Genomic DNA, 22,819 nt, shown 5'->3' on the forward strand with positions numbered 1-22,819 from the left:
ACTAGAAAGAGTAGGGTTTTTTATAACCTGGTGACATCTAGGCTAGACTACTGTAATGCACTGTATATGGGATTGGCTTTGAAGACAGTCCAGAAACTTCAGCTGGTGCAGAATGTAGCCACCCAAGTGTCATTGTGGGGTGGTGGTGAAACAATTCTATCATATAATATTTACACTGTGCCAGTTGTTCTGGTTACTGATTTGTTTCCAAACTCAATTTAAAGTGCTGTTTTTGAGCTTTAAAGCCTCAAACAGTTTGTTACCGAATCACTTAAAGGAGTGCTATCACCTGTATCAGCCTGTCCACACTTAAAGATCAGCAAAAGTAGCCATTCTCATTTGCCCACCTGTCAGTGCAGTTTTGTAGGTCACCATACGAGAGAGCGCCTTTTCCGCAGTGGCTTTGGAATATGTAGTGATCAGGAGTCCACCAGGCCCCATCATTGCAGACTTCTAGGAAGGCCCTGAACACCTACTACTTTACTTTGGGTAAAGTAGTAGGTCTTCCTACTACTTGACTGGTCTTCCTTATGCTCATCTCTCCTCTTTGGTCTCTCTTCACCATTCTGCAGCCAAGATTATTTTCTTGGCTCATCGTTTTGACCATGTTTCTCCTTTGATGAAATCTCTTCATTGGCTTCCAATCCCATATAAAATTCAGTATAAGCTTCTTTTGCTGACATTCAAAGCGTGTCATGGTCTTGCACCTCTTTATCTTTCCTCTCTCATTTCACTTTACCATCCCCCTCGTACCCTCCGTTCTTCAAATGTTGTGTTACTCTCCCGCCCAAGAGTTTCTATCTCTCTTGCCCGGCTTCGCCCATTCTCTCTGGCTGCCCCGTTTGCTTGGAATACTCTTCCAGAGCAACTACGTACCATGAGTTCCATTGTAGATTTTAAAACGCGTTTGAAAACTCATTTGTTTTCAATTGCTTTTGGTATTTTAGCTTGATCTACTGTTCTTATTACTATGATTATTCCCTTATTTCTGCTTTGTGAACCCCTTCCCCCTTCATATGTTTTAATGTGATTTTAGATTGTAAGCCTCTAGGCAAGGTATCACTGTTTTATTTGTATATTTTGTACAGCACCAAGTACATTGTTGGTGCTATATAAATTAATTAATTAATAATAATAATTATAATAATAATAATAATAATAATAATAATAATAATAATAATGGGTTTCCCCGATTATGTTTTATTGGACTTGGTTGTAGTTGCAGTTGTATGTGGTAGGTTTTGTTTTTATGCTGAGGTTTTGTGTATGTGTTTTAGGATGTTTGCTGCTATTGTGTTTTTATTGTTTTATGATTGTATTTTTATTATGTGAGTTTTAGTGTTTTACACTGCCTTGGGAGGTACCATGTATAACCCAAATTAACTCCTAGTAAGATTGCTATGCATTGTGTATCCCCTCAGTCTGTTCCTCTTGGAATAGTAGATGTATAGTACCTGCTTCCTTTAGGATTGCTTCATAACATCTCTTGTGTCATGCTGTGTAAAACAAATGACACATGTATAGACTTCTTAAACCTAGCTTGCTGGTAAAAAAAGTAAAGGGGAAAACCCAGCAGTAAGCTACAAGCTGTGCTGGCTTCTAGGAGTTCATGCTGTAACTTTACTTGGTAGCCTACCACCACCACCAAAAGTGGTGTACTGCATCATATGCAGTACTGCATCTTCTACACCAAAACAGCTGCACTGATTACTGTTTTGTAAAGTTGGCAGGGCCACCTCCCAGCACCAAATGGGGAAGACAAGAGGTCCGATTGTGCTAAAAGTGGAAGGTCTGAGTATTACGCTATGCTGTATTCGTGACATCGGCATAGCCTAGTATGGAATTGTGCTGTCATCATTAATTTTTTGGTGATGACTTCAAACAGTGTATTTAAAAAATTAAAATGTTACTGAACATTTTTATTTCAAAAGCATTCAAGAAAGCAGGCAGCATATAAATCTTAAACAGATTATCATTCAAGATTACATTTTGTATATTTTAACTTTTACAAGGAAGTGAATGAGATAACCATAATTCTGCTTTTCAGGCAAAAACTTCTTCTCATGAATGAAAACATTCCAGTTATCATGAATACATATTTCAGTCAAAAGGTTGTGCTTAAAGAACCAACAAAGATGGACAGACCACATTTTCAAGAACCTTTGCTCACAAAAAGAAGCATGTCTTTGGCCTGTGTATTCAGTTTATCTGATGTAAAAAACAATTGGCCTCAAGGATATGCAATTAATCAGGTAAAGTTTATTTTAATTTAACACTTTGTAGCAAGTTAATGAATATGGATATTTGGAACAATGCATGAAAGAATGCTCATATGCTCTCAATAGCCTTCATTTGAGCAAGTTTGAACGTTTGATAGGAAATACTCATTCATATTTTACATGTATTTTTCCCCTTACATGTTCAAATACTTAACTGCTGTGGGAGTTTGCTGTGGGATATTGCTGTCATATATTGAGCAGCTACTGTTCATCTTGCTTGAAGCTCAGTTTCTTAAAGGAAGAACACACATTAAAAAAAATTACAGGGCTGCTGCTATAAACAGCAGCTCTATGACTTTCCATCCTCCTTGTTTATAACATCTACTACAACTCCCCCTCTCTGGAGAAATGTACAGAGTAAAATGTACACATTACGGAGCGGGGAGTGGATTGCCATGTTTCTTACAATCAGTAGTTACTCCTAATATGCATGCATTTAATTTCTCTGCCCAATCTCTGAGACCTCCCATATTTACCATTATATTCTTTTTATGAAAAGTTAGTATTTTTTGTAAAACACACATGGTTTGTGAACAAATGTGCCTGGTTCATCTCCTTTATGTGATATCCTCTGGGTGGTTCACAGGAAGATTAGCACATCCCAGAACTATTGTTTTCTAATAGTAATATGACATTAGAGCAAGAGGAACAGAGCTGGACATCTTTGCCCACTCACTTGCTAAGTATAGACTAACTTTTGATTCATCAATCAAACATACCACAGTTACATCTAGACTAGACTGTTGTAATGCTTCTTACATACATGTGAGAGACAATTCAAAACATGCAACTAGTGTAATATGTAGTGGCTAAAATGTTGGTTGGTATTCAACAGTTTTATATGCATTATGCATACCTGTTTGAAGGAGGCTGTGGTAAGACCCACATTGAAAAAGCCCTCCTTGACCCCCATGGTGTTGGATAACTACCGTCCAGTCTTCAACATTCCATTTTTGGGCAAGGTATTGGAGCGTGTGGTGGCCTCCCAACTCCAGGGATACCTGGGTGAGACAGATTATCTAGATCCATTTCAATCTGGCTTCAGGCCTGGTTATGGGTCAGAAACAGCTTTGGTCACCTTGGTGGATGATCTTTGCCGGGAACTGGACAGGGGAAGTGTGTCCCTGCTGCTGGACCTCTCAGCGGCGTTCGATACCCTCGAACATGATATCCTTCTAGGCCGCCTTGCTGGGATGGAGGCACTGTAAAACAGTGCCTCCATTCTTTCCTGGATGGGCAGACCCAGAAGGTGGTACTGGGGGATTCCTGTTCGAGTCCTTGGCCATTTGCCTGTGGAGTCCCTCAGGGCTCTGTTTTGTCCCGCATGCTATTTAACATATACATGAAACCGTTGGGAGAGGTTATCTGGAGTTGTGGGGTGCGGTTCCACCAGTATGCTGATGACACCCAACTCTACTACTCCTTTCCGCCCAATTCCAAGGAAGCAGTTTCTGTGCTAAACCGGTGTCTGTTGGCAGTAATGGATTGGATGAGAGCAAACAAATTGAAGCTTAATCCAGATAAGACAGAGGTGCTCCTGGTCAGTCGAAAGGCAAATCAGGGAATAGGGATTCAGCTTGTGCTGGATGGGGTTACACTCCCCCTGAAGACACAGGTCCGCAGCTTGGGTGTACTTCTGGATTCAGCCCTGAGCCTGGATGCTCAGGTTTCGGTGGTGGCCAGGAGTGCATTTGCACAGTTAAAGCTAGTGTGCCAGCTGCGCCCGTTCCTAGAGATGTCGGACCTGGCCACGGTGACACATGCCGTAGTTACATCCCGATTGGGTTACTGTAACGCACTCTATGTGAAGCTGCCTTTAAAGAGTGTTCGGAAACTCCAGCTGGTTCAAAGAGCTGCAGCCAAATTGTTGACCAGGGCTGGTTACAGAGAGCATACAACTCCCCTGTTAAAACAGCTCCATTGGCTTCCAGTCTGTTTCCGGGCACAATTCAAAGTGCTGGTTATGACCTATAAAGCCCTATATGGCTCGGGTCCAGGTTATTTGAACGACCATATTCTCCCTTATGAGCCTGCCCGTGCTTTAAGATCTTCTGGAGAAGCCCTTCTTTCAGTCCCACCATCTTCACAGGTGTGCTTGGTGGGAACATGGGAGAGGGCCTTCTCGGTGGCTGCTCCAGTGCTTTGGAACTCTCTTCCCAGGGAAGCTAGACTGGCTTCCTCCTTGATGGACTTTCGGAAGTAAGCTAAAACTTCTTTGTTCCAGCAGGCCTTTGGAGAATAATCTGCCCCCCCTCCATGTATGTTAATGACTTATAATTTTGTTGTGTTTTTTAAACTTTTTTATATACAATGTATGTTTTATACTTTGTAAGGCCGCCTTGAGGCCCAGTATTGGGCAAAAGGCTGGATACTAATAATAATAATAATAATAATAATAATAATAATAATAATAAGCTGGTGTCAATCTTTAAGGCTCTGTATAAGCTTTTTGTACAATGATCTGGTTTATGGCTTTGTTTTTTATCAGACCTCCTGTCCCAATATGAAGACTTCCAAGGCTGTACACACTCAGATCAGCAATGAGCCTAAATTATCCCCCTTTGCAGTTACTTCCTTCAGTGACTCTCTTCTTGATGTTGTGGAGACACAAGGAACAGCTGGAGGAAGAGAAATCCAGGTCCAAGTGGTTGTTCAAAGAGTGTATTATTTGGTTGCTAAAGAAGATTTAAGATGGCATCTTCAGGGAAATAACCCTTCCCAAAATATGGCACGATTGATAAATCCAGACCTGCCAAATGTTAGGTGAGTAATACAAATTGGCCTAGTGTGATTTGTAGCACTGTGAAGAAAGCAGCAAAATAAGGAGTGTACACGGGTTCAATATGCTGATTTAAGTGGTCTTGTCCCCCACCCACCCACCCACGGAAGGTTAGAATGATCCTACTCTCTAGCTGAAAATAGGATGCTATGTCAAACATTTCTGGAAGTGCTGAGTAAAGGTAGACCAACTTATTGAGCACTCAAAGTCTATTTCAGCAGTTGTGGCCATGACTAATTTGCTCATTCAGATCCATGTATATCCACTGTTATGTATCCCTGTAATAACACTGGCAGTGCTAAACTACAGTTAAGAAGATTGAACACCATTTTATGCTCAGACCATTGGTCCATCTAGTTCAGAGTTGCGTACGCTGACTGGCAGTGCCAATTTCCTCAACCGTAGGTAGTAAAGCCAGGGGTTGAAGCTGGGACCATCTGCATGTAAAATATGTGCTCTACCACTGAGCTACAACCCTTCACCAGTTGCTAAGGTCTTGTTAAAATCCTGGATGAATGACGAAAGTATCAAGGAATCAGTAAGCAATAAGTGGTGAATCTAACTTAATAGATCTTTTAAAAATTCCTGATGCTTTTAATTTTGTGATACTTTACAAGACTGCACATTCTACTGTTCAGATAGCTGTTCAGATAGAAATTGCAATCTCCACATGTTTCCTATGTTCTCAAATTGCCATTCTCTTCTCAAATACTAAATTAGTTCCTTATCAATGTTCCACATTTCTCCTTAAGCTTCATAGTGTTTCTTGTGGACTATTATCACTAACATTTTTGAGCATAGAAACTGAGACTTAAAGAACTTGGCTTGCCCAAGGTTTTCCATATAAAAGGCTTATGTCCCAACTCTAAATCCCTTCTTTTGCCCATTATTTACAAAAAGAGTGTGATGCTTGATCCAAGGTTGCATAGTAGCTGCATTCTCTTTACTCACTCTCACCTCCTTCTGTGGTCAGATAGCAATGGCTTAATTTCTGTTTACCAAAAAAGAATTAGATGAGGTATTTCAAAGTGCTTTGAAAAAGGGAACCCACCGATCCCTACAAGCTGTGACTGACTCATGGGACCAAAACTATCAGATATTTTTGATAAGAATCTTGATAAGGCAATATAGTTTATTTCTGATGTATGAATGGATACCCCTGTGGATGAAATATTGAACTTACTATTATATCTTTTACCTTCCTGGTGCAGTGCATAATTAAGTTTTCTAATATTTGCTTGCTGTGATTGAACTGGTTGAATTCAGAAAGAAATCACATGTAATTGACAGATAATTACTGTAATGGGGGTAGTTAAGCAGGGTAAATGTAAGGAATATAATTTTATTTTTTTTACTTATTTATTGTTGTAAACCACCCAGAGATCTTTGGCTATGGGATGTTATAGAAATAATAATAATACCGTATTTCTTCTATTGTAAGACACCATCGATTGTAAGACGCACACTAATTTCAGTACCACCAACAGAAAAAAAAACCCTAAGACACACCCGCGATTCTAAGACGCACCCCATTTTTAGAGATGTTTATATGGGGGAAAAAGTGCATCTTAGAATTGAAGAAATAGGGTAATAATAATAATGATGATGATGATGATGATGATGATTTGTTTTCATGTTTATCCTGAAGGCAAGTTACATTTCTAAACTCCAGAACAAAAGAAGCATAGTTTTCAAAATACCAGAACACATAGGGCTGGAGAGCAACATAAGAGTGTGTATTCTAAAATAAATAAATAACCTTATTAACTTCTCTATGTAGTCCCTATTGCCTACCCCTTTTTGCCTTGTTTTGTGAGATTTGTTTATTCACAAATCTCATTTACTTATTTTAATTTGGTGCTTTTGGAAAATATCCTCTTCTTCTATGTGAATATTAATAGAATGCAATCTGATGCATTCTTCCATGGGAGTAGGTGCTATTAAATTCAGTACAGCTTGCTACCAAGTTAAACATATATAGGAATGGGCAGCACAGCTCACTGAAATTTTATTCCCATAGTTCTTAGACACATAGCCCATTTGACAACAGTGACTGGGTTCGCATGTCACAACAACCCATCATGGGCAGCCAGCCATGGTTTGTTGTTGTGTCATCCAAAGCTGGAGCACTTTCTGTGGGGTGGCTTATTTTTTGCCATGCTGAGAACCCATGGATTGTAGAGTTATTTTCACACACAATGGGTTCTCTGGTCATCTGAAGTTAGGTGAGCGATTTTATTATGGGTTGTGGCAAGTGGCTACAGAGCTATTTAGCAAGAAGGGCAAAAAAGCCCATGCTTCTCGCTTTTCATGTTTTTGGGCTGTCCTTCAAAAGAGCCAAAATGGCACTTTGGAAGGACTGTCACTTGTTACCTGGTTGTTGTTGTTTTTAAAAAACAGTGCCTCAAAAATGCCCAGTAGGGTTCATATTTGGGGGTCCGGGTCAGTATTGCACAAGTGCACTCTTATGTCTGATATGTGTAGTCTTGCCTGGTCAATTTCCTTGACTGTTTCAGCTGTCAAAGGGAGCAGCTAAGGAGTGTAGGTAACATACAGAGAAATTGACAAGACCAGGTTACCACTAAATTGTATACAGATGAAAAGGGTCGGGGGGGGGGGAGAAATAATGCTAAGTTAAAGGAGGAACCTGGCGCTGCAATTCAGAAGCACTGAAATGGGGTGGGTGGGGAGTGGGGGCAAGATGCCCAAGAAGTGCACCAAAAGGCTTCATGATCTCATGAAACTACCTTTATTGAGATAGGTGGGTGAGTACTTCTATTTTATTTTATTATTTTATTTTATAATATTCTATGTCCTTAACATGAAGCGTGATAACTCAGTAGAGTGATTAGAATGTGTTCTATTCTGGAAGGAAAACACAGTAGGACATACGGAAGATGTTGGTAGATCGAATCTGAGATTTCCCACTTTTCATTTTATATTGAGATGGTTGGCAATGTAGAATGTGCAGCCCAGGGAGAGAGGGAGATAAGTTTATACGAGACAAGATAGCCCTAACGGACATATATTTCGTCTGGGAAAACCAGAGTAGGAGTTCACCTCTCAGCCTATCTCTGCAGTGTGGTATTTGACAGAGCTACTGTATGGTGCAGGAATTGAGCATTGGTATGACTATTGAAAATATTCTGGCTGTCTACCCTCATGGTCCCAGGCCAAGCTGAATACCAGTTTTCCTCAATTTTTTTGCATGTGTTAATATATAGTCTGCCCAATCTCATTTCATTTATTACATTTCTATGCTGCCTAATAGCCATAGTTCTCTGGATGGATTACAAAAAATTAAAACCCTAATATACCATATAATAACATAGTATAGAACTATTTACATATAAAAATATAAAATGATTTTAAACAATCATAATAAAAGTCCCAGGACTCGTTAACAACCTTATAATACGTTGTCAACTGCCTGAGAGTAGAGAAAAGTCTTAACCTGGTGGCAAAAATATTGCTATGTTGGTGCCAGGTGGACCTGATTGGGGTGAGCATTCCATATTGGGGGGGGGGGGGCACAGCCACGAAGGCCCTCTCCCTTGTTGCTGTCCTCTCAACGGCACTTGGAGGAAGGCCTCAGGTCATGATAGCGGTGTACGGGTAAGTTCATTTTGGGAGAGGCACTCTGTTAGATATTACTGTCCAGAGCTATATGAGACTTTATAAGTCAAAACCGCATCTTGGAATTGGGCTCAGAAATGTACAGGCGGCCAGTATGGATGGATAGAATTGGTTTGTGGGTTCAGCCCTTTTGGTTCCTACTATTAGGGACAGACTGAAGATTCCGAACTATCTTCAAAGGAAGCCCCACATATTAGGAGGAAAAATAGATTGCTTGCAAATTGTACTTTTATGGTCTGTGACATGGTGCATTCTAGTTATTGATCAATGTATTCTACCTCATTTCTTAAATTCACAAAAATAGCAGGACTGTTTTTGTTTTTCAGCTTTCTCTGAAATGTGATTCCATCAATTATTCTCTAATTACAACTGACAGCAGAGCAAATGACAGAAAATTTATTACTGATCCCCCCGCCCGCCCAAGAAAACAACAATTAATGATAGAGCATAGAAATAAAATACAGGGTTCAAAATAATCTTACAACTCTCAGCATCCCTTCAGCCAGCCATGCTGAATGGGACATGCTGGGAATTGTAGGACTTTTTTCTGTCTAAACATGCATAGGATTGCACTCATAGTCATAAAGATTACACTTGAAATAAGGGATCTTTAAGGGGTAAATCTCCATATGATGAGCTGTGCTGGATCAGACAAAAGGTCTATATCGTTCAGCATTCTGTTCCCATAATGGCCAACCACAGACGTATGAGCAGGGAAGTCCACAAGAAGGACGTGAGTGCAATAGCACCTTCCTACTTGTATGCCATAGCAACTGGTATTCATGGGCAATATATATCCATCATGACTAGTAGCCATTGATAGCCTCCTTTTCCATGAACTTTTCTGATCCCCCCTTTAAAATTGTCCTGTTATTTTGCAGGATAAAAATTGCAGCCTGCTTAATAAAAAATAAAATAAAATTGCAGTTTGATTTCAATCCCATGTTATATGTTTCAGTCCACCTGTGCCTGCCAATGATTAATAGTTTGAGAAGCTTAATTGTTTATATGAGGTCTAAAAGGCATACGTAATGAGGAAAATATACATTTTTAATTTGCCTTATGCAATATAAATACTTTCATGGGAGTGATTATGCTCCAACATCTTTTAATGAGTTTCTGTATAGCATTTTCACTTGTGAAATGTTAAGGTAGACTACATTGGACTTACCTGATTCAGATCTGAAGTATTCATAAACTTCTTTACAATTTTTGCTTTTTCCATGCTGGATTTTTATGTATGCACTTACACAAACACCATTAAATTTATCGCAAGATCTGCATCTGAGTAAAGATAATGGGTCCAATGATAACTTTTCAAGGTAGGTAAATTACAATTGAGGTCACTTATTGTGTTTACCCTAAGGAAAACCCAAGCCCTAGTTACACAAGACTTATTTTAAATTAGTGTTTATTGCGGTTGAAGAGGGAGGAGAGAGGGAAAGGACATTTGTGAAAAACCCATGTTCACAGATGTTAGCATCTGTCAAACCTTTTTTCTTTTGTGGGCAACTTCCATTCTGTTTACTGCATACCATTCATTTTTTCAGCTAAATGTTTCTAAACAAAGCATTCATGAACATATGATTTTTAAGAATCTCTAATACTGTTGGGATGCTTTTTTTTTGAAATGCACAATAAACAGGAAGCAGACAACCTAAATATGCCTCACTGAACTCTATATGACAGAAATGTTTGTGTCTTGTAAATAAAAAGCCATTTTAAAAAGTATAAAGATGTCTAATTGCTGTTTGAGGATTTTTACATTATTTCCCTTACTTTTTGGAGCAAAATGTATCCATGCCAGGTCGAATTCTACTTTGAAACTTCATCCTAAGGAATAATTGAGGTGGGGGTCAGCGAAATTATTCATCAACATACTGGAAGCATGGAGACTAGCTCCAGATGATTGCTATTTATTATTTTATTTATTTATTTATTTATTACATTTTTATACCGCCCAATACCCGAAGCTCTCTATATTTCCCTTATAATTCCTCATTTCCTTTTGGGAAGTCCAGAAAAGCTTAAGTAGGGCTCTTGCCCATAGGAAATGCTCCCCACACACGCATATAGCAAACCCTATCTGTACTTATTTTGAAAATATTCTTCTTTAAAAGACTCTCCAACAGAGGGTGCAAGTTACATTATATGCCTACTTGTATATATTAATGCTTATGCTTATTCTGCCCAAAAGATGGATGCTTTATTTAATATCTGGAGCATGTCTAGACGTGGCGATATCCTGGGGATCGTCTCTGTGCATCCACATGACGCACAGGGGATCCTGGGAGCAGGGAGGGAAGATCCCTGCATTTCCACAGGATATTGCCCTACACTTTTGTCCTGGTTTTTCCTGTGGTCCCGGGATGATTCCAAGACTGCGGGACATGTGGGCAGCAGTCCCGGTTTGTCCTGGCTCCTCGCAAGTAACTGCGAGGAGCTGGGAAACGGGCACCGAGCTCTGTGCCCATCAGGGGTGGGGGGAGCAGGAGGGTTTTTTTGTTTTGTTTTTTAAATTACCTTTATCGCTGGGGTGCTCCTGTACTCATTTTCGATAAAAAAACAAAAACGAAATGGCGGCTGCAATGCCCTCTTCCTCCCAGGATGTCATGCACCCCATGTAGACTGAGGGGGAGGATCTCACGATCAGCATATCGCGAGATCCTCCCCCTCCCCTCCCGGTCTAGTCATGCCCCTGTTTGCTTGCCATAACAAATTACTTAATCACGTTGATAATTTAAAATTTATTTAGTGTGTCTCACTTTTCAAAGTGCTTCACATATTATCTCAACGTTCCTTACAACATTCCAGGTAGGTGGCTGAAGCTGAGACAGTGGTGATTTATCCAAAGCCACCCAGTGAGTGAGTGAATGAGGTGAGATCTGTAGACTCCATTGTTCATAGCACACATTCTGCACTATGCCACTTCTCAGTAAAGTTTGAGAAATAAAATAGTGCAGAGTCCAGCTCACAGCTGGAGAGTTGATAATTAACCTGGAGCAGAGAAGGAGGCAGGTAGTTGTCAGTCAGTCAGTCTAGAGCAAAGAGGGATAGTATAATGGCCAATTGCCCAGAGTGAGGGGGTGCAACAGATTTAGGAGCTAAGCAGTGATAAAGGATTGTCTCTCGGGCACTCCTAGGACCATGAAGAGTCTGGTGGTTCTCTTCTGGCTTGAACTACTTGCACTTTACAGAGGCATGAGAAGAAGAGTACCTGTTCAAGCCCTGTGATGTCTGACAAAGAGGGAGTCATCCTGGGAGGGTGAAGGGAAAGTAGAGTAATTGAGGAATAGGAATTGATAAAAATATTAATAAGTTGGCTGGCTGTGACCATGGTGACGGTAGAAAAAGGTTGAGTAGACAGAGCGTGTAACACTTCACTTAGAGAGGTGCTAAAAAAATTGCAATAGATATGCAGATTGATGATTGTAGGTATATAAATGTTCAATAGCAGTCAAAAGTGGTTACTTGTTTTTGACAACTGCTGCTGTTGATGATACCATACAACTCTTGTGCCAGTTGCTGCCTTGAATTCTGACCTGTTGCTTTTTTTGACTGGTTGCTTGTTTCTGGCCCTTGTTTGATGCTCTGAAATTCAACCTCTGCCTGTTTTGGATCGCACACCTGCTTCTGGCTCACTTTGGCTGGCAGCAGACCCCTTGAGACCCTGCAACTTGATTATCTGGCCAGGCCTAACTCTTAACTTATCTCATAACTCCCCCACCCTGCCAAACTGCAATATGGGAATAATAATGTTAATCTACCATTCAAGATTTTAGTAAAGATAATATTATGCGTAGTACTCTTAAGGTGCTATAAATGCTGCAGTCCTTTGAGTACTATGTCCTTCTTTATAACTTTCTGTAGGAAACCCAAAATGCAAACTTTTGTGGAACAGGAAAGAAGATATACTGCTGTTTCTTGTGAGTTATCTAGTAGAATAACGTGAAAGGAATTTGTCATAGGCAACTTGTAAAGGTAACTTTCCAGGCCTAGAGCCAGTATGTGCAATACTAGTTATTAGTAGTTTTAGCAGAGAATGGTAATTTTCCAGCACCTGCTCTATGTCAAATATTCCAGCATGACCTACATAAAAAGTATGGAATATTCCCTTTCTTTTTGAGTTTTATGATTTTGAATCTTGTACCTTTGAATGTTGTGCTAAAAAGAGCAATTCCAAGTAAGCATTCTTACCAAATGTTTGACTTCAGTTCTGGTCTGGATGACAAGCAGTGGTATAAATACGTTGGAACAGCTCATCAAAACTGATATAAAATCAAGAAAAGCTATAAGTAGAATAACGTCAGGCATTCTAGTACAGTGCCATCGGGTGTGTTGTGTATACAGTAAAGAGAAATAGATCACCTGGGTTGTGTGAGTAGAGTTTCTCTGAGTGAGAGCAGGGATCTCTTGGGAATAGTTACAGTTACAACTTGTTGCTTACCCACCCTGAATGAGAGACAGAGGTTGGGGGCTTCACGTATTAGAGCTGCTTCATCTGCCCAGGGTGAGAGACTGAAGTAGTTGAAGTAGGGTTTCCTCCTGGGAGCCAGGAGAGAAGTGTGGCCACACTCCAGGTGGAAAGCAGAATGAGCAGTTTTATTGTTTGGTTGGTAGCCTGGTGTCCATTTGTGACCAGTGTCTCAAGTGAGAAGTGTGATTGTGTTGTTTTGTTGGAGAGTTTGGTTGAGAGTGGGTTTAATGGTGAGTGAGTGTTGTGAGTGTATTCGTGGTGTAGGTAAGGATGTTCTTGAGAAACCCTCATGCAGGGACACATGGAAGGGGCACCACTATTCCAGTGATTTGGGGAAGAAGGAGATATGGCAGGAGGATGGGGTTGGGACATCAATGTAGAATGGATTACAGGTGTCTATACACTGTCCCCCTTCTACCCCCCTCCTCTAGCTCTCATGTACCTGGTAGCTCATCCACTGACCCTTCCTTTCTTGCGGTGCTGCTACTTAATGCCAGATCAGTTCATAATAAGACTGCTCTCATCCATGATTTAATCATGGATGGGAAAGCTGATGTGGCATATATTACTAAAACTTGGGTGGGTGAGCTGGGTGGGGTTGGTTTTACTTAGCTCTGCCAAACCTGGGTACTCAGTGCAGCACCAACATAGATTAGAGGGGGATTCATACATCTTCCATCTCTGTCACCAGGAAACCACTCCAACTTGGAGCAGGCTTTGAAGGGTTGCACTTGGTATTGGGCCATAGAGACAGATTGGGGATGCTGCTGGTGTACTGCCCACCCTGCTGCCCGGCATCCTCCCTCACCAAGCTGGCGGAGGTGGTCTTGAGTGTGACTTCAACTTCCATGCTGAGGCCATCTCTGGAGCCCCAGCTCGGGACTTCATGGTCTCCATGACAGCCATGCGGCTGTCTCAGTTTGTCACTGGACCAACACATGAAGTAGGGCATACCCTTGATTTGTTTTTTGCTCCAAGCTGTGAGATGGGTAGTCTGACGTTTGTGGGGTGGGTGTGTCCAAGTAACCTCATTGTCATGGTTGGACCATTTCTTGATGAGATTTGAACTCACAGTGTTACTCCCCTCCTGCAATGGTGGGGGACCCATTCGGACGGTCCACCCCAGGAGGCTGATGGAATCCAACGGATTCCTGAATGCTCTTGGGGATTTTCCAGTGGAGAGAACTGGTGATCCAGCCGAGGCCCTAGCCTCACTGTGGAACAGTGAGATGCGGAGGGCCATCAACTTGATTGCACCTGAGTGCCCTCTCCAGCCCTGTAGAGCCTGCTCTGCTCCTTGGTATACTGAGGAGTTGTGGTCAATGAAGCAGGCTGGATGTCAGCTAGAGTGCAAATGGTGTAAGACTTGAAGAAAAAGATGACCAAGCATGCTCTAGAGCACATAATCGTGCCTATTGCTGGGCAGTGCAGGCAGAAAAGAAGGCTTATTTTGCATCCTCCATTGCATCCTCAAGTAGCCGTCCAGCAGAGCTCTTCTGGGTGGTCTGGGGGCTGTTAACACCTTCCTCAGCAAATGGGCCCCTGGCCCCTTAGAGGACTCATTGTGACCTTTTTGCATTGCATTTTGAGGACAAAATCGCTTGTCTCCGCAGTGAGCTTGATGCTGTTGTTAGTGCAGCTCCAGTTGACGTGTCCGATGCCACCATATGCCCAGTTTTGTGGGATCAGTTCCAGTTATTGTGGCCTGATGATGTGGGAGTGCAACCCTATCCAAAACAGGCAATGAGCCTATCTCCTGGACTTGGGAGCAACTCACCCACAGGGCTTCCATCTTGCCAGGATTTAGTTTCAGTTTATTGGCCCTCATCCACCCCATTACTGAGTCTAGGAACCGGTCCAGGACTTGCACAGCCTCACCTGATTCAGTTGTCACAGGGAGATAGAGCTGAGTATCAACAGGATATTGATTGCGTTTAGCTCCAAATCCCCTAATGACCGCTCCCAACGGCTTCATATTAAATAACATTGGGGACAAGATGGTGCCCTGCGGCACCCCATAGCTCAATTGCCAAGGAAAGGACTACCAGTTTGGGAAAGTTTCATGCAGTATATTCAGATCCCAAAGCATAGTTTGAGATACTGTAATGCTGATAACAATAAACAGTACCTCAATAATAGACTTCCTGCATGCCTAATGTGAGGTCTGAGATTCTTGGAGAAAAAATATATTGAGTAAACTATCAGGCTAATACTCAAGGATGTGCAAGATGGCAGTTTAACAGCAGTAGTGTACCATCTTGACTGCCACCTTGCCAAGTAGTTAATAAGTATCTGTGATAAAATGCCCATCTTTGGCCAGTCCAATGTTCATTTAAATTGTATGAAAGTTAACTGCCTTACTGCAAAGGATTGTTGAGGTAGCATTACACTGTAAGTTTCTTTTGATTTATAACAATTTATGTGTTTGATAAAGTGAACTATAACTCAATGAAACTGTCAACCCAGTGTGTTGCAAAGCCCATTTTGGGCATAATTAGAAAAGAAACTGCCAATGTGACAGTAATAATAATAATAATAATTTTATTTCTTACCTGCCTCTCCATTTTGATCGAGGCGGAGAACAACAGTGAGTATAAAATACATAACATATTGAAATATAGTGTACATTTTTAGTTGCAGCACCTCAATACTGTTGGAAAAGGTGCAGGAAAGGACAACCAAAATGGGCTGGAACAATTACCTTACAAGGAAAGGTTACAACATTTAGGCCTCTTAGGCTTAGAAAAAGGACAAGTGGGGTACAAATGATAGAGGTGTACAAAATTATGCATGGCGTAGAAAAAGTGGTTGGCAGACGTCCTTCTCCTCTTATTCAGCAGTCATCACATGAAGCTGAATGGTGGGTGATTCAGGCCAGATAGTGCAGAGTTGAGCTATATAATTTGCTACCCCAGTGTGGAGTTAAGTTGGGTGGCTTTGGCAGGGGATTAGAAAAATTTGTGGCTATGTCTATCAATGACTACTAGTCATGATGGCTATATACTGCCCTCAGTATCAGAGGCATTATGCTTCTGTATACCAGTTGTTGGGGAAAGTGGATAGGCGAAGTGGGAGGGTGCTATTGTACTATGGGCTTCCCGCAGATAGGTCTTTGGGCTGATCCAGCCTGATTTTCTTATGTTCTTATAACAGTGAGTCCAGTATAGCATTTTTTGGTTAATGTGGACATCATGTTATACCTCTTATAATGCTGTAACAATTAAATTTATACTTACATATATTACATTTCAGTTATGTGGAGTATACTTCGTTAATTCAAGTAATAATTACATTTTTCTTTATTTTCCATCATTTACATAATAGCACTTTATGCTTTATAATTGTCATCCTTGCAAAAATGTTGTGAAGTGTCAGTATTACCTTTTTTTTTTTTTAGAGCTGAAGAACCAAGACTGAGAAAGAATGACTTGCTTTACAGATCAACCCATGTCTGAGTGGGGATTTGAAAGCAGATTCAAGACATATACAATATTTACTGAATCATGCTGGTCTTTTATCATTTACATTCCGATGTCGGTCAACTTATGTTGTTCTGTTTTTCTAACTGTGCTTTCACGGATAAGTGACCACAAACAATTGTGCTGTTATTTAAAACCTACCTATGATCAGATCAAGCTTCATGGTCTTAAAAAGCAGGCCCTGTAAGGGTAGCGATATTTTTCACTGTTACCTTTTGATTTTATATATATAGCCCCAAAGTGGTATAGCTCAAACTGCTTTAAAGGCCTTGTTGAGCATAAAGGTGATGCATTATCTGCAAGGTTTTTTTTTGCAGAAAATCCTGTATTTATTCTGCCTCTTTTCCCAGAATAGAATCCTAATTATACAACATCATATACAGAAGGACACTTACTTCGAGATATGAAATACTTTGTATTTCTGGATCAGTGTCTGGAAGCTGTGGTCATTTGCATAAGAGTTAAGAGCTTGAATTAGAATTCAGACAAGGCAGAAGTTATGCTTGAAAGGTCTTCCTGGATTTTGAAGGTTTTCTGTGATTTATGGGGTTGTGGTCTTCCTTCCCTTCCCCATTGGAACACATTCCTTCCTTTCCCCATTGGAACACAATCAGCCCTGTTTTTTGATAAGCAGGTTGCTGTACTAACTGAAAATGCTTGCAATCAGCTCCATTTGTTGCATTGGTCCACCCCTTCTTCGACATACAAGGTTGTTTAATGCTCATCTGTGCTTTTCTAATCTCCAGGCTTGACTACTGTAATGTGCTCTATAAGAAGCTGCCCTCGCACAAGACAACTTAGAAGCTTTACCAAGAACAAAATGTTTCCATAAGTCATCTTATGGGTGTGGGATGGGTGTGATCATACGAAACCAGCCTGATTTCAGGTGCAGTGGATGCCATGTGCTTCCAAGCTCAATTAAAGTTTCTGGTGCTTACTTTTAAAACCCTTCACAACCTGGGCCCCATGTCAGAGAGGGCCTTTCTCTATATTGTCCCCCATGCCATCTTCAGTCATTTACCCAAACCCTGCTCTGTCTTCCAGCTACGTGCAAAATGAGGATGTAAGGCTTTGGTGTCAGTTACTCTAATGTTGTTGAATAAACTCTCCTTGAGATCTGGAATTCTTCCCTTTCATTGAGCTTCCAGAAAGGGAGGTAAAATGCCTCCATTTGGCCTTTGGTTCAACTGGCTAATGTTCTTTGTTCTTATTAGTGCTGTTTTTCTGGATCAGTGTATGTGTGTGTGTTTTGGTTGTTCCTTTTTGTTTTAGTTAGTGTATGCTACCTTGAGTGCTAAAAAGATGGCTAAGAAATTATTTTAATTAATAAATATAACGAAATAGGATATTTCCTGTTCCACCCCTTCCCCATTTATGGAATATCACAATTTTAATTTGGGCCAAAGATCAATTTATTGTTGTATTTACTTGAAAAAGATAGGTAATTTATTTGTGCGGTCCTTTACATGTCTACTCATAAGTAAGTTCCAGTAGGATTTTCTCCCAGGTAAGTATGTGTAGGATTGCAGTCTGTTCCACACAGATGAACTTTGAGCTGATGATAGGAAACAAACTGTACAGACCATATAGCTATGGTACTTCCATGGTTATTCCAACCAGCTATTTAGACAGGCATGTGAGTTCACTGTGAAATCTGAATATATCCAGCCCCTAAAAATAAAAACCATATGGTGCTCATTTTGACAAATATACTAGGGCTGCAGTCCTATATACATTTACATGGGAGTAAGTCCAGTAGAACATAATGGGACTTATTACTGAGTAGATATGCATAGGATTGTGCTGTAAATGTTGTATTTTAGTATAATTTACTATACACAAAAATAACACACATTTATTATACAAAGGCAGTGGGTTATATTCCATATATTTCTACCAGAAGTGGAGTTCTGTTCAGAATGATCTCACCAACAGAAAGGTGTTTTTTTGTGTGTGTGTTTTTGGCCAATTTCCCCCTTCTCCCAGTGCCCACACTGTTCCAGAGGGTTCCCCAGTCCTGCAGAGCAGTTGATTACAGGGCAGGGGACAGCTCATAGGAAGGGGGATTTTTTAAAAAAATGGCTCCGTCCCTATTCTGTCAGTTGGATTCTTCTGTGGATCAAAAGTTTTCCACAAACAGAAGGAGCCCTTTTGTTTGTGGGAGGGAAAATCTGAACAAAACCTAACTTGTTATCTACCTATAATGTATAGTTGTCTATATTATACCGTATAGAGTTATAACCACACATGCAGAAAGGTGGGTCAGGAACACAAGTTTCTGGCTAGAACTAATCTGCACATATGGTAAAATACGTAATGGGTGGATATGCACTATTAATTCCAACGTGCTTGATAGCATCACCTGCCAAAAACAACTTCTCTAAACTTTCTGCTTTCAACTTAAATATTTCTGATGTCAGGTCAAGGGCATGAGTCAAATACAGCTTGTACATCGACGAAAGGAGTCCCCCCCCACACACCAATTTAAATACAAACCTATGAACATGGTTTAAAGTACGTACTGACTTTCCATGGACATTTCCCATGCTTTGGTTGATATACAACTTTACTCACCTTGGAGAACAGGCCTCAAGCATATTGGCTACTAGCTGAACAGAGTGTGTATTAAAGGTAACTGTTTATATTAATTGATGACATGCCTTTTGTCATCTATCTTTTGTAACAATGAAAATGGGGAAGGCTCACAGAATAAATGGCATAGAGAGCCAGTGGGAGTTGGGAGATCTGGGTTCTAGTCCTGACTTGGCCATGGAACCTCACTGGGTGACTTTGGGCCAGTCACAGACTCTCAGCCAAGCCTACCTCACAGGGTTCTTGGAGGAGGAGGAGGAGGAGGAGGAGGAGGAGGAGGAGGAGGATTATGTACACCACCTTGAGTTCCTTGGAGGAAAAAAGTTGGGATATGAATGTAATAATAAATAAATAACAAATAAATTATTTTAGTGCTTATAGCCATACTGCAAAGTATTACTTTCATGTAGTCCAGTTTGCTTGTTTTGTGGAATCCACACAGCTTCTCTGTGCTTAACGAAAAACCACTGCATCTGTCACCCATAAACTCAATGTTGAGTTCAGATATGAGTCATTCTTGACTTGTTTTGTTTCATAGGCTAGTGCTTTGATCCAGAAAAGTAAAATCTGCACGTGCTAATGTGCACACAACAAATTAGTTTGGTCAGTCTCCTGTTCAGCAGCTTCCTCCACTGAATTCCAACTTTGAAGCATGTCAAACTTGGAAATCTCTTTGGGGAAGGAATGGAGGGGACAGAACTCTCCTTAAGTAGGAAACTGGCTAACATACACATACTTTGCAATTTTAGATCACAGATACTCCAAATATTATGCCCCCATTTCCTTCCCTCCCAATCAATGCATGAAATTCAGCTTGAAGAATAAAATTAGCAGGTATAGTAGTAAGATTTCGACCATTTAGGATCAGAGATTTAAAAGCTTAATTTATATGTAAAGCTTCTAATGGTCTATTTTCCGCTTTACTATTAGGATGACAGAGCTGCCTTCCTATCACTTTGCCCACTTTGCTCTGGAAATGGCTAAAAATGGATGAGCTACAAATAACTTATAGCAGCATGTAAATAGGATGTGCCTTCCTCTGTTTCAATATTTGGGTGGTATGACCAAATAGGCCTAATCCCGTTTGTGTGATTTTTATCATGCCCTTCCTCAGAAAGAGCATAGGCTGGCTAACAACCTACACAAAACACAGTATAACACATAACATTAAAATCATAACTCTAGACTCATAAATATATAATTCAATAAACAAAAAAACCTGCGGTTTACAAAACAACGTTAAAAGCTCTACAGTTTTCAACCAAACTCCAAAAAGCAAGGAAATTGCGAGTTAAGGCTCACAAGCCTTTAACACCACATCCTCCCTAAGGAGGCAGAAAGTGCCAGTGAAATTCTCATTCTCCCAAAGCAGATATAAACCATGAGGACAGGATGGAGAATAGGATATGCAGAGGTGACTGTGGGGTTGTGGAAAACTGATGATGAACAACTTAGGGCCACCTACTTCTCTTTTTTTGTTTAGAGCAGCCCTTCCCCAACCTGGTGCCCTCCAAAGGTGTTGGACTACAACTCCCATCATTGCAAGTCAGTATGTCCCATGGATAGGAATGCTGTGACTTGTTCTCTCAAACATGTGGAGGGCAGCAGGCTATCATATGCAGAGGTGACTGTGGGGTTCTGGAAAACTGATCGGGGAATGCTGTTCTAGAGCAAGGTCAGGCAAAATGTTGGAATGTTTTGGCATTCAACTCATAAAAGTGCCTGTCAGCATGGACAGTGATCAGGAATGCTGTGAATGCTGTGACCGCAGAGGATTTTTCTTACATGTTCAGCAGTGTGAGATCAAAGGCAGAGCTACCACCTAATAGTTTCATGTGTAAGGAAGGATTATTTAAAAAACTATTGATGAAAATGATTTTTGGCCTCACCATTATTATTATTATTATTATTATTATTATTATTATTAATTTATATAGCACCATCAACATACATGGTGCTGTACAGAGTAAAACAGTAAATAGCAGGACCTTAGGCTTACATTCTAGTAAAATCATAGTAAAACAATAAGGAGGGGAAGAGGATGCAAACAGGCACTGGGTAGGGTAAACAGGCACAGGGTAGGGTAAAACTAACACCATAACATGGGAGTTGCAGCGCAGCACATCTGGAGAGCACCAGGCTGGAGAAGGATGGTTTATACTTGTATCCTATACATGTCTTCTCAGAAGCCAGTGCCACTGAGTTTACTAGGGCTTCCCCCCAAGTGGTATAGGATTGCAAACTAATCTCATCTGAAAGGAGTTCAAGACACCCAAACTAATCCTTTTCTATTCCTCTGTCACTCTGATGAGATGATGTATTGTGGAGGGATTGTGGGGAGTGAACAGTATATTTTGTATAAACACATTTTAAGAAAAAAACATTGGTTCTTTGAAGGGTAGGGTATTTACCAAAAGCTGAAAGTGCCAGCCCTTGCTGTGGTTCTACATCTCCAACAAATAGTGCCCCTTCTGTTATCAATCGTGCTGCTCTATGCGAGATGTGTGTTAGGAAAAAAATATTGCGCAGCCCCTGTATTTGGTAAGGATATAGAACAGCGTTCCCTATCCTGCTGTCCCAGCTTTCCTGACCATGGGACATACTGACTTGCAATGATGGGAGTTGTAGTCCAACACCTTTGGAGAGCACCAGGTTGGGGAGGGGCTGCTCTAAACAAAAAAAGAGAAGTTGGTGGCCCTAAGTTGTTCGTCATCAGTTTTCCACAACCCCACAGTCACCTCTGCATATCCTATTCTCCATCCTGTCCTCATGGTTTATATCTGCCTTGGGAGAATGAGAATTTCACTGGCACTTTCTGCCTCCTTAGGGAGGATGTGGTGTTAAAGGCTTGTGAGCCTTAACTCCCAATATCCCTGCTTTTTGGAGTTTGGTTGAAAACTGTAGAGCATTTAACGTTGTTTTGTAAACCGTAGGTTTTTTGTTTATTGAATTTCATGGCTTTGTGTAATGGATGACCACACAGGAAAGAAGCCATATAAATGTATGGGATGTGGGGAAAGCTTCAGCTGTAGTGGGACCTTGAGTAGACATCAAAAAACCCACACAGGGGAGAAACTATACAAATGTGTGGAGTGTGGAAAAGCTTCAGTCGTACGTTCACCCTTACTTTACATCAAAGAATTCACGTTTGAAAGGTCATGATTCTCCTCTCCCACCCTATCTTGCCCCCCTAGGGGAAAAGCTTATCTTGGGGGGCAGAATAAAATAGCTGGCAGTGGCTTTAGTGAAGATGGAAGAGTCCTGGCAGGCCTTTCCTTGTTTCCCGTGCTTCTTTCAAAACTGAGATGATCATTTCTAGAAGAAAATGCTGGTGGGCTATGCTGCCTTCCCAACTTCTGCTTGGTGAAGTCAATCAGAAGTAGGTGTGAATGCAAGCACTCCCTACTTCTCACCCCTACTTCAGATATCTCAATCCTAGACTGTTTAGATTTTTTAAGGATCAACACCAGTATGAATTGTGCCCAGAAACACACAGGAGCTGAAATAATATTAGAACAGTATGTTCTGTGGGGCATGTGTCTCAGTCAACAATCTGAGCACTGCATTATGAACCAAT

General features: G+C 40.8%; 1 protein-coding gene across 1 annotated transcript in view; it reads left to right on the top strand.

Moving 5' to 3' along the window:
• SPIDR (scaffold protein involved in DNA repair) overlaps positions 1-22,819 on the top strand; it is a 218,445-nt gene that overhangs the window by 124,263 nt on the left and 71,363 nt on the right. The window contains exons 9-10 of the mRNA XM_063130704.1: positions 2,048-2,252; positions 4,768-5,042. Of these exons, the coding sequence (XP_062986774.1) occupies positions 2,048-2,252; positions 4,768-5,042 (480 nt within the window). The remainder of the gene's footprint in view (positions 1-2,047; positions 2,253-4,767; positions 5,043-22,819) is intronic.

This window comes from Elgaria multicarinata, chromosome 7, assembly GCF_023053635.1.
Source record: "Elgaria multicarinata webbii isolate HBS135686 ecotype San Diego chromosome 7, rElgMul1.1.pri, whole genome shotgun sequence".
Classification (NCBI taxonomy): domain Eukaryota; kingdom Metazoa; phylum Chordata; class Lepidosauria; order Squamata; family Anguidae; genus Elgaria; species Elgaria multicarinata.